We start from the raw sequence: 12,528 nt of genomic DNA on the forward strand, positions 1-12,528 counted from the left end.
CGAGTGCCCCTGCCCAGCCCCACCCCAACCATCTCCCTGCCACAGAACGTCTTGTCCCAAGCAGGGAGCTTGACCTTTCCCAGTCCCAGTGGGATGGGGCTGGGCTGTGGCCAGGCTTCAGTGTCCTCACCGACAGAGCCCGGGCCTGCAGCCCCCACGCATCAGTGTGACCCAGCTGGCTGTCATGAGAGCGTGGGGTGGAGGCTGGGCCTGCAAAACATGCAGGGCACCAGATGAGGGTGGCTAAGCGGTGTTCCAAAGGGACCCTGTTCCCAGAGGGGAGGACAGGTGGTTGGGAAGGAGCCCCCAGTGTCAGGGGCACCCACACACTGGTAGTGCTCAAAAGAGGGCTGGCGGGGAGGGCATGGGCAGGCCTGGGGTTTCCACCGGCCCTGGTCCCCAGGGACAACAGAGTACCAGCCCCCTCCCTAATTCTTCTTCCTCCCCGCTCCCACGCCTACTGGCAGCTGAAGGGTGTGGGTGCTGGGTCCCATGTTAAGGGGCCGTGGAGGTCGTGGACAGGCAGCTCCAGCTCACCTTGTACCTGACCTGTGAGCTCCTGGCCCTGGGCCACCTCCTGCCCTCACCCTGTCCTGCTCACAAGGAACCTGGGCTCATCCCAGGTGTCCTGGGTCTCAAGTGTCCAGCCCCAGCCTGGCCACTCAGAAGGCCCCGGCTCCGCGGCCGAGGGGCTCCGGGCTGGGCTCGGTCCGGCCTCACCGTGCTCGTGGAGGGACAGCTTGCTGCGCCCACGTCATGAGCACGACCCGACCATCAGGAGCCTGGCCAGGCAGACAAGGTCGCCAATACTCTGCTCGGTCCCCAAGCCTCCCGAAGGGCCCTCCCCGCCCCCACGGACTCCCTGGCCAGCCCCGGCCGCGCACAGCCCGACAGCACAGGCCAGAGAAGCGTGTCCCGCAGGCGCGGGGACCCCGGCGGCAGCGGCTGGTGTGGCTCCTCCTGCCCCCGACGTGATTGGCGGAGGGTAGGCACGTGACCCCCCCCCCCCCGCGCCGCCCAATCAGGGCCCGCACGTGTGAGTCCCGGGCTGGGAGGGAAGCGCAGGGGCCACGTGCGGGAACAGCCGCTGCGAGGACAAGCGCGGCCCGGCGGCCACCTGCGGGCGGTCCTGGAGCTGACGCGGACGGTGCGCGCGGGGCCTGGCACTTGATCCCACGGAGAGGACGCGGTGAGGGGCCGGCGGCGGCGGCCAGGAAGCAGCACGCGGGCCGGCCCCTCCTCGTCCCCCGTGTCCCCGCCGTCCTGTCCCTGCCTTCCCTCCCTGTCCGCCCCCTGCATCGTCCCCACGGCCTTCACATCGTCCTCCCAGAACAGCCGCGACGAAGGCGGACCTGCGCCCGCCGCTTCCCTCCTTCCCAGAAACCCCGCGCCGGCCTCCGCTCGCTCCCCCGCCCCAGGGCTCTGCCCAGCGACGTTGTCGGGCGACGCGCCGCCCCCTGGGGGACGGGAGGGAGGAGTCGCCTTGTGCCACTGGCAGGTGCTGCCACGTGTCCGTGGGCGGGTCCGGGACAGCCCTGTCCCCAAGTCCCGACCCCTGCAGGGCTAGGCCAAGACTGCCAATTAAATGTTAGTTTTTATAAATTTTTAAAGCTATTTTTCTTCTAAGGTATTGAAAGTCACCTATTAGAATTAAAAGGCAAAATACAAATTATAAGAAATATTTTACATAAATGATTCACGTGGAGCTACCATTAGTTTAAACTTAACAAGATCTTATTAGGCGCTTTCGTGAAAATGAAACACAGTCCTGGCGTCCCTGTCCCCTGGTCTCTGTAAGGCCAGCAGGGTGCAGGCCGGCCCAGACCCGCAAGCCAGAGGTTTGGAGGCGAGGCCTGGGCCACTCTGCCGCTAGCTGGCACCTGTGGTCATCTGGGAGGGTCTTTGGTGTCACCAGCATAGGAACGAGTGTTATTCTCCGAGAACAGGGAGGAGTCCCTGAACCTGGCCCCTGCCTGACTCCTCCTGCCCCCGAGTGAGACCTTCCCTGTCTGTTCGGTGGACACGGGGCCAGGTGTGGAGGAGGCTGGGTCTCGGCGGTGTGGCCAGCTCAAGTGCCCAGCCCCAGGTGACACTGTGCCCCTGTGGTCGCTGTTGTTCAGGCCTCTGGGACATGAAGCTGTGTTTGGGGGGGAACAAAATCTCCTGTGCTTTCCTCCCTCCCAGGTCCTGGGAGCCACCCCCCTACACACCTTCCCCCTTCCCACCAGCCATATTTACCTGCCCCCCTGACACTCCAGCTGCCCAGGGACCCCAGGTGGCATGGCAGGTGAGCCACCTGCAGGACATGCCACCCCCTCAAGGGCAGCTGCTGCCTCCTCCTGGTAGCCACCTACCCCAGAGGGTGCCCCTCTGTCCTCCTGGTCTGGACTGGGCCCGCTAGCAAGGTGGGCAAGGCCAGGGGACCAGGGCCTCCTGACTCTGCTCTCCAGGGACCTGACCGTGGTCCCTCTTGCTCTGTGGCCTGCAGCCCACCTGGGGTGTCCTGGGTCCTTCTGCAGCCCAAGGGAAGGAGGCTGGGGGTGGAGGTAGGACCTACTCCAAGGCATCTCCTCCCACTACCCTCACCTCACTGTGGCCGGTCAGTGGCTGAGCCCTGGACTTCGAGCTGCCAGGGGCAGAGACCTGTCCACCCTGTGCCCGCAGGGCCTGGTGCACATAGCCCTTCAGAATTGCTCATCAAAGATAAGACAAACAAAAACTAAAAGTAAAAAAACCCAAACAAACAGAACCAGAAGTGCTCATCATATGAATGCCAAGGGGCCCAGAGCCCAGGGCCAAGCAGTGCCTGAGACAGGAGGAGTTCGGGGGCCAGTTCCAAGCCCGGCTCTGGCTGGACTGAAGCCCAGTTCCCTGACCCTCCAGCCCCAGCCTCCCCCAAATTCTCCTGAAAGGAGGACCACCCCCTTTTTGGTTCCTGAGGAGATGGTGGGGGTGGACGGGTGTGCAGCTAGTCCCCAGGCTGGGCAGTGCGTGCCAGGCTGGCTGGGCCTGTCCTGTGCCCTCAGGTGACTCACCCACACTGCACCAGCAGGCTCGGGGGAGGCTGAAATGGGCAGTGATGGGATAATGGCCTGGGGGAGAGAAGTTGGAGGCCCCCAGACCAGGGTGGCATGCGCTTGGGAGGAGCAGCCCTCCCAGTCACCAGACCTCACTACACAAGCGGAGAGCCCTAGGCCGGAGGGGTCGGGGTGGGAGGGTCTAAAGGTCTCACCTTTGGACCTGGGCCGCTCTGTGCCCAGGGTGGGTGGGTCCAGTGAGGACAAGGAGTCGGGGTCAGGTCTGACATCTAATGAGAGGCATCGCCCCCAGCCCCCAGCCGACTGAGCTCCCGAGTGGAGGGCAGCTTCCGTGGGCCGCGCCCACCAGCGGGGTCTTCTCGGGGGCGTGACTTCCCAGCAACAGGGCTGTTGTGGCCTCACCGCCTCGCCTCTGCAGCACAGAGGACACTCAGCAGGCGCGCCGCCCTGCCTGCTGCCCACGCACCGTCCGGGAAGTGGAGCCGCTCTGCCGTCTCGCAGAAACCTGAAGGCCAGGCAGGGTCAGAGGTGGCAGGGGCGTCAGCCAGGACGGGAAGCGGAGGCTGAGCCGGCGCCACGGGCGGCCGGGACCACTCACTGTACTTGGGGGAGACTAAGACCTGGTCCTCAGTCAGGTTGGCCCCCAGACATGCTGCTCAAACGCACTCGGGACTGAGTCGCTCACAGGGAGTGGATGGGCTGGGGACAGACAGGCTCCTGGGCTCCTGGGCTCCTGGCACCAGGTGGGGGTGAGGGACAAGGCCCACCGGCTGTCTGCCCCCTGCCCCCACACTGGCCTCCCTACAGTGGCTCCTCCCTGGGCCCCTGCTCAGCAGGAGAGTGAGGACAGAGAGAGTGTGTCCATCTGGGCTCGCGCAGCCCCACCCGGATGGCCCCTCGAGTGTGTACAGCCCAAGCTCCTGGCCACCATGCACCATAGAGCTTCACTGACAGCTGCCGTGCTTGCTCCAGGTACAGGATAGCAAAGCCCAGGTAGTCCGTCTCAGTGACAACCACGTGCACAGCCCCTTTGGCGCCTCGGGCTGGAGCAGAGCCATGGCAGCAGCTGCATCAGTCCCCTGCCCCCCGGCCCCCAGCCCTGTGCCTCCATGCTCTGTTGGCCTTGCCTCACCTTGGAGCAGGAAGTGGCCAGGGACCCCCGTGTCTCCATAGAGCTGGCGCACCTCCCAGCAGATCCCATCCTGTGAGATGGAGGATAGGAGGAGGCACAGCAGGTGTGGGGAACCCCAACCTGGGGTTCCCGGTATAGGCCACAGCAGGGGGAGATAAGAGCGCCAGGTCAGGGTTGGAGTTAGAGGACCAGGGGGAGGTTGGGAGGCTGGACAGGGGGCTGTTCTGGGATTCACAGCTTGCAGAAGGTACTGACAGCCATGGCTGCACCCTGGGGAGCCACATGCAGTGCCGTGACCCTGGCCTGGTGGCTCTGCTCCTGCAAGAAGTGGCAAGAGGAGCCCGTGGCCACGAGGAGCCACATCCCTGCAAACTGAGGCAAGCCATGGCAGGGACTCAAGGACACTGAGGGGATGGGGCAGCCTGTGCCCAATGTTGCACAGCTGGGAACTTCCTGGACCCATCTGCCCCCACCTATCCCCCAGCTTCTACATGCTGAGCATCTAAATTGGCCTTGGACGGCCAGCACCTCAGGTGGGGCCCTGGGTGGAGAGAGGGACCGGACCCCACCCACAACCAGGCACACCACCAGCACCAAGGACCATGCCAAAAACATCACCTCCATGTGGGTGGCCACCACAGCCACCACAGTAACCACAGCTGCCAGGAAAGTGGCTAGACATCACAACCACTGTGCAGATGGCCCACCAGCCACTGGAGTGCATTGACACAAGGAGAGTCACCAGCAGAGACCAAAGAAAAGAAGAGGATGTCTCTTTCCACAAAACCCATTCCAGAGTGACAGAAGAAGCATCTGCTCTATGGTAATATCAGGGGACCTGACCACACCTCTCAGCACTGGACAGATCATCTAGGCAACAAGTTAACAGAGTAACCATGATTCTTTCAGAAGGAGAGAAAAGATCTAGAGTTATCAGAGGGAGGGGGAAGAGACTGGACAAGGGGCATAAAGAATAAATACGATTTGTAACAATATATATGCTAATAATATTGATTTGATCAATATATGTCAACATTGAACCCCAAAAATATGTATAATCAATTATGATTCAATAAAAAAAAAAAAAAATAGAAAGAAAAAAATAAAATAAACTGGCCTTGGGCTGGATGGTGCTGATGGGGGACGGGGCCGAGGCGGCCTCTGAACCCTCCGACCCAGGGAGCCAACTGCCAGGAGCAAAGTCAAGAGGAGCGAGGGGCACAGCATGGAGCCTGCGGGGACAGTGGTAGTGGCAGGACGGGGGAGGCGAGGACAGCACTGCCGTGTCCTGCGTCGAGGTCCACTGTCCAGTGCAGAGCGCTGCCCAGGAGGCCCGCGTCCACCGCCGCCCCGGGCCCCCTAAGGTTCCTCATGAGCCGGCCTTGACCTGCACGTCCCTGCAGGGCGCTGGCACCGAGTCCTGTGTACAAAGTCCGAGATGACCTCTGGCTCCTTGTCCACGTCCACTGCACCCTGATTTCCACTGGCTGTCAGCGCTCAGCCCTTTGCGTGTTTATTTCCCTTAAACCGCCAAAGACTGGCCTTATCCCCATATCCAGAGGCACTGGGCTCGTGAAGCCAGTTGTTCAGGAACCAATAGCGGTGACCGGAGATTGGTCTCGAACCCGCGGCCCTAGAGCCTCGCCCGCAGCCCCTCCCACAGGCCCACCTGTCCGGCCACCGCCTCTTCCGGCCGCTAGGGGCGCTGTTCCGGGAGAGCCGAGCACGCGCAGGCGCACGAAGAAGCACTGCCCGGGCCGCCGGGGTCGAGGCGCAGGCGCACGAGCGGTCAACGCGGGCTGCACGACGCTCGGTCATCCCCGGACATCGATGCCTCGGCGCTCCTGGCGTCGGGCCTGGCGGACTCAACCATAGAGACGCGGGGGTGACGGCCGGGGCGGTAGCGCGGAAGCGGGTCCGGGCCGCGCAGCGGGCGGAGGCGGCCGCGGTGAGTGCGCGCGGCCCGGGGGCGTTCCGGCCTCGCCGTCGTCACCGGCCCGGTGCTGCACTGTCCCGCCTTGCCCCGCCCTGTCCCACCGTGTCTGGCCTTAACCGCCCGGTCCGGGCCCGCCCGCACCACTGGGCGAATGAATGAGCCCCCGAGCCCGTCCGGCTGGCCAGGTCCGGGCGGCCCCATCCCCATAAGGCCGTCTGCTGGACGGTGGCCGTGCTCGCCGGCTGCCTGCCCGGCAGGGCTTCCCTAGGGCCACAGGGCAGAGGCAAGGGCCGGCCGCCCTGAGCCTCCTCCCGGAAGGAACTGTCCGGTGTCGACAGGTTGGAAGCCTTGGGGTGGCAAGGTCAGAGACAGGGCAGCTCAGACCTGACTCACCAGCCCCGGCACCCAGATGTCTCCCTGGACCGGTGTGGGGCGTGGCCCAGGCCCTTTAGGGGAGAGGGTGGGTCTGGGGTCCAGAGGGGCTGTCCCCAACTCCACCTCAGGCCGGACCAGGCCCAGAGGTGCTGAGCAGTGCCTGCTGCCCACCCCAGCCAGTCCCTGGGGCTTGCAGGGGCACTCAGGCACATGGGGTTGCTGGAGCATGGCAGTCTGAGGCTCTTCCTGAAGCTGCTGGATCCCTGGTCTGGGGCAGTGCCAGCCCTGCCCTCCGCACACGCTCAGTCCAGTGGAATGCCCAGCAGGGGCGGTTGGTGAGGCTGGAGGAACGCCGGGGCCACCATGGCTCAAGCCCCAGGCCCCGTGTGCCTCTCCTCTGGGCTGGGGGCCAGGGGCACTCATCCTCCCTGGTCAGGCCTGGGCTCAGGGCAGCTGTCGGTGGGTTTTAGGGCCGCCTGGGCAGAATGCCACAATGGACGAAGGGGGCACACCCCTGCTCCCCGACAGCCTTGTCTACCAGATCTTCCTGAGCCTGGGCCCTGCTGATGTGCTGGCTGCTGGGCTGGTGTGCAGACAGTGGCAGGCTGTGTCCCGGGACGAGTTCCTATGGAGGGAGCAATTCTACCGCTACTACCAGGTGGCCCGTGATGTGCCCCGACACCCAGGTCAGTTGCTGTGCGTGGCCCGAAGCCTGCCTGGGCTATCCCCGTGTCATGTTCTGAGCCACGGCACCAGGCCCCTGCTGCCCAGCTCCGCTTAGGTGCCAGCCCAGTTGGGAGCCTGTCTTGTGGCCCTGAGTACCCTCCCTCACACTCACTGAGGACTGTTGGGACATAGCACGGGCCACGCTTCAGTGCAGGGCCTAGAGGGAAGGCCAAAGGGTGGACCTGGTCACTTGGGGGTTGGGAGGCTCAGCCCTTGGCTGAGGCCTAAGCCATGGCAAGCAGGTTGTAGCCATGGGTGGGCTGCAGCCCCAACTCCTAGTGGTCACACTGTCAGTGCTGGCCTTGACTGTGGGAAGGGAGGCTGGGGCCCAGCGGTGATGCTGCCTGCCCGCAGTGGCCACGTCCTGGTACGAGGAGTTCCGACGGCTCTATGACATGGTGCCCTGCGTGGAGGTGCAGACATTGCGGGAGCACACCGACCAGGTCCTGCACCTCAGCTTCTCCCACTCAGGCTACCAGTTTGCTTCCTGCTCCAAGGACTGCACCGTGAAGGTGAGGATGCGGAGGGGTCCGGCATGCCCCACCCCACCCCACCACAGCCCGAGCGGTGGGAAAAGAGGGTCAGACCAGAGGTGGGAGAGGCCCAGTGTCCTTGCATCTAGTGGAGAGGGCCAGGTCAGAAGAGGCACCTCACTGGACCTGGAAGCCTGGCCTGGACCACAGACCTGGGAGATCGGGAGGGCAGCCCTAACCACCAGCGAAGAGGAGAGGAGAGGGTCCTACATGAAGCTTTTTGTTCCAGAGCAGCCCCTGAGCACCAGCGTCCTGGTGTGGGGGTGTGGTGGGTGACAGATAGCTGGAAAGAGTCCCTGACGCAGGGCAGTTTCTGGGCACATGCTCAATGTAGACAGCCAGGAGAGGGGCCAGGACTTCCAGCCTGGGTCCTGGGGTGCCCTGGGTGGGCTGGGCTGAGCTGGCAGAGCCGAGCCTGATGGCTGCATGGTGTACCTGCTGCCCTGCGTGCAGATCTGGAACAACGATCTGACCATCTCGCTGCTGCACAGCGCGGACATGCGGCCCTACAACTGGAGCTACACCCAGTTCTCCCAGTTCAACCAGGATGACTCGCTGCTGTTGGCCTCAGGGGTGTTCCTAGGGCCACACAACTCTTCATCAGGCGAGATTGCTGTCATCAGCCTAGGTGAGCGTGGGTCTCGGGCTGGGCCGTCCCCCCAGCCCCCGGCCAGCAGCCTGCCCAGCCCTGGCCTCCCCCTAGACACCTTCGCTCTGCTGTCCCGTGTGCGCAACAAGCCCTACGACGTGTTCGGCTGCTGGCTCACAGAGACCAGCCTCATCTCGGGGAACCTGCACCGCATCGGAGACATCACCTCCTGCTCAGTGCTGTGGCTCAACAACGCCTTCCAGGTGCGGGCAGGGGTGGAGCAGGGCTCACAGGGGCCGCTGGCTGCCCCTCCATGGGCCTGGTGTCCAGTGGCTCATGCCTCACCCACAGGACGTGGAGTCTGAGAATGTTAACGTGGTGAAGCGGCTCTTCAAGATCCAGAACCTCAACGCCAGCACCATCCGCACAGTGATGGTGGCTGACTGCAGCCGCTTCGACAGCCCTGACCTCCTGCTGGATGCTGGTGACTCAGCCACGTCCCCCTGCCGTGTCTTTGACCTGGGCGGTGACAGTAGTGATGAGGTGGAACCAGCCCCTGCCCGCACAAAGGAGGGCCTGCGGCGCTTGCTAGACAGTGTGCTGGACGGGCGGGCACAGCCCCAGCTGTCTGAGCGTGCGCTGGAGACCCGGGTGGCTGAGCTGCTGGCCCAAGGCCACACCAAGCCCCCGGAGCGCAGTGCCGCCAGTGCCAGGAACAAGTACCTCATCTTTACCACCGGCTGCCTCACCTACTCGCCACACCAGATTGGTAACGGGCAGGGCAGGGCCTGGCTGGTGGGAGGGGACTGGCAACACCTACTACTGGTGCTGCTGGGACCCCTCCTCAGTCCCAGGAACCCTTGGGGGGAGGCCTGGGCAGGGATCCCAGGGGCTGGACAGCAAGCAAGTCCACAGGCAAAATTATTATTTTTTTTAAAAGATGACTGGTAGGGCTGAGCCCGTGGCGCACTCGGTAGAGTGCTGCACTGGGAGCGCGGCGCCGCGGGTTCGGATCCTATATAAGAATGACCAGTGCACTCACTGGCTGAGTGCCGGTCACGAAAAAACGACAAAAAAAAAAAAAAAAAAAGATGACTGGTAAGGGGATCTTAACTCTTGACTTGGTGTTGTCAGCACCACGCTCTCCCAAGTGAGCCACCGGCCATCCCTATATAGGGATCCGAACCCCTGGCCTTGGTGTTATCAGCACCGCACTCTCCCAAGTGAGCCACAGGCTGGCCCTCCACAGGCAAAATTTGAATTGTCCATCTGTTCTTGGAGGTGCTCTTGGTTGCATGGGGGCTGAGAGAAGAGTGTGAAAACACGCAGGGTGGGTCACTGGCCAGCGAGCAGCGGGTAGACCTCTCTGGCTCAGATCTGGTGCCTCACGGACCTTGGGAGCTCTCAGGCGTGGAGGTGCTCTTGGTGTTAGGGGAGCCTGGAGGTGACATCCCTCAGGCTCAGGGCTCTGAGTGGGGGCCCTAACCCTGGCCCTCCCTGCAGGCATCAAGCAGATCCTGCCGCACCAGATGACCACAGCAGGGCCTGTGCTGGGCGAGGGCCGAGGTTCTGACGCCTTCTTTGATGCGTTGGACCATGTCATTGACGTGCATGGACACATCATTGGCATGGGCCTATCGCCTGACAACAGGTGGGCTACTGGCAGTGTCCTGGGAGGGGGGCACGCTCAGGCGGCCATGTACCCAGTGGCATGCCCCTTGTCAGGTACCTGTACGTGAACAGCCGTGCCTGGCCCAGTGGCTCGGTGGTGGCTGACCCCATGCAGCCGCCACCCATCGCGGAGGAGATCGACCTGCTCGTGTTCGACCTCAAGACCATGCGGGAGGTGAAGCGGGCCCTGCGAGCACACCGCGCCTACACGCCCAATGATGAGTGCTTCTTCATCTTCCTCGATGTCAGCAGGGATTTTGTGGCCAGGTGCGGGCTCTGGGTGGGGTGGGGCCTGGGGCTGCAGCAGGTGGCAGTGGCTTCATCCCAGGTGCTGTCCTGCAGTGGGGCCGAGGACCGGCATGGCTACATCTGGGACCGCCACTACAACATCTGCCTGGCCAAGTTGCGGCACGAGGATGTGGTCAACTCGGTAGCCTTCAGCCCTCAGGAGCAGGAGCTCCTGCTGACAGCCAGCGACGATGCCACCATCAAGGCCTGGCGCTCACCGCGCACTGTGCGCATCCTTCAGGCCCCGCGCCTGCGCCCCCGCCCCTTTTCTTGGTTTGCCAGCCAGAGGCGCTGAGGGGCACTGGGTGGACTCAAGACACTAGGGCCCACTGAGGATGCCCCTGAGGTCATGTGGCTCTTTCCTGTGTGGGGAGAAGAGGCACTCACAGCAGTAATGCCTTAGGAAGGGGATGGACTGACCCCAACACGCTCGCACACACACACCTGCTCACACAGCTGTGACACTCAGCACTAGGGTGGCCAGTGCACCACAGACCCTACGTGGGCGGCCCGGCCAGTTTGGGGTGCATAGGACACTGGAGGTTCCTGCTTCTTGCCTGTCCCCAGGCTGGAGGCTCACAGCCTCAAGCTGGCCACAGGCTGGGCCACATGAGATGGTCAGCACCATATGCACCTTTTGTTGGTCCTGCGGGACTGGGTGGTTCCCACCTTTAGTAACTTGGTTTGTGCACCAGTGGCGCTCGGGAGGTGCAGGTCAGCCTGCCGTGGGCCCGAGTGTGCCACATGTCCACTCACCACCTGTTCAGGGCCCTGAATAAACAGCTGGCAACAGCCCATGGTTATCCAGTCTCTGTCTGAAGGGAGGAGGTGACAAGGCACAGCTGGCTGTGATGGCCTGGTGGTATCAACATTTTGGTCACCACCTGACAGGTGCTAGGAGCCTGAGACGGAAGCACTGGTACAAGTCTGTGTCCCCAACTATGATGCCACACTGCCCTGTCCGCCCTCCATGACCTCTGAGGAGACACCTGAGCACGTCTGCGGTGGGTGGGCAGATGTCCAGGGCCTGCTGGGGTGAGGTCTGGGGTGGAAAGGCTGTGTCCAGCTCCCAGTGCCATGGGAGCCCCGAGTGGCATCAGCCCATCCTTGAGGGAGTTCTCTGGCTGCTGGGTGGGGTTGGGGAGAGAAGAGGGAGTTGGGCAGAGCTCTGCAGGGCCCAGGCAGGTGAGGATGGGACTGGGGGCATCAAGGAGTGGCCCCAGCTGGACCCTCACAGGCTTTGCCCTGGCTGTACTGGCAGCTTGCCTGGCCTGCCCTGCTTACCTCTGGGGGTCCCAGGGTAGGGAGAGGGGAGAGTGGAGGTCTGGCAGGGTCAGCTGCCCAACAGGCTGGACTTGCACACTTGGCTGCACAGCAATCTGCTAAACTACCCTTGGCCCCACAAACACCAGCAATCAGCACACTAGAGAAAAAAGACATGGATGAGACTTGAGTAACAAGGTGAAAGACTCTCCAGGCCAGAACCAGCAGGCCAGCACAGGCTGCCCAGGTCCACCTGCTGGGGCAGGACCCTGAGCAAGGATGGAGAGTCGGGGAAACAGGGAACACAGGCTTGGAGGAGCCATTGCAGAGGGGCAAAGGGCCCACAGAAGCCACATGCAACCAAGGGTCCACCAGCATGGGCTGCTCCATCCAGAGGGACAGGGATCCCTGCAGCCACTGGAGTTAAATGATGAAACCACCAGATGTGAGCCAAACAGGAAAAAGGAACGGCAGCAGAGCTGTCTACACAGAATGAGCCTGAACTAAGAATCTGGAGCCCACAGGAAACCTCTTGACAGAAAGGAGACAACAAACTCAACAGATGCAAGCATGCTCTTGAGAAGCTGCAGGAAACCAGGCAACGTGCTGTGAAGGATGGAGGCCCGTCTCCTGCAAAGTCATCAGGAAGCTCACAGCGGCACTGCGAGCTGGAATGGCATGCCATGAGCAAGAGCAGGGAGAGGGAAATCTGTATGTAGAAAGGGAGCCAAGTATCCGCTGTGGACAGTAACAGGTAGAGTGGCTGAGATGAAGTTTCACACATGAGAAATGGTGGCAGTTACGGCTGGTGTGAAGAAAGGGACAGAAGATGGGATGGCGCAGACTGAGCATCGCACAGAGAAAGAAACGAGCAAGTGAATGAAGAGGCAGGAACCCTCAATCCCCATCTACAGGGGCTGGAGTAAAGAGAAAACGGCTGCACTGCTGAATTACAGAAAGACGAAAATCCTCACAAG

General features: G+C 62.6%; 1 protein-coding gene across 3 annotated transcripts; it reads left to right on the top strand.

Annotated features, from left to right (window-relative positions):
• The first annotated feature begins 5,959 nt into the window (after positions 1-5,959).
• Positions 5,960-11,083, top strand: FBXW5 (F-box and WD repeat domain containing 5). Of its 3 annotated transcripts, none has more exons than XM_063081987.1 (9): positions 5,960-6,467; positions 6,952-7,167; positions 7,562-7,719; positions 8,194-8,368; positions 8,444-8,592; positions 8,681-9,098; positions 9,833-9,980; positions 10,055-10,267; positions 10,343-11,083. In XM_063081987.1, the coding sequence occupies exons 2-9, from the start codon at positions 6,975-6,977 to the stop codon at positions 10,581-10,583; spliced, it is 1,695 nt and encodes a 564-aa protein (XP_062938057.1). In that variant the 5' UTR covers positions 5,960-6,467; positions 6,952-6,974; the 3' UTR covers positions 10,584-11,083. The 3 variants fall into 3 exon arrangements, with proteins under 3 accessions (XP_062938057.1, XP_062938059.1, XP_062938058.1); XM_063081989.1 differs by having other exon boundaries at positions 8,681-8,813; XM_063081988.1 differs by having other exon boundaries at positions 5,960-6,118.
• The last annotated feature ends 1,445 nt before the right edge of the window (positions 11,084-12,528 follow it).

Source organism: Cynocephalus volans, chromosome 17 (genome assembly GCF_027409185.1).
Source record: "Cynocephalus volans isolate mCynVol1 chromosome 17, mCynVol1.pri, whole genome shotgun sequence".
NCBI lineage: Eukaryota > Metazoa > Chordata > Mammalia > Dermoptera > Cynocephalidae > Cynocephalus > Cynocephalus volans.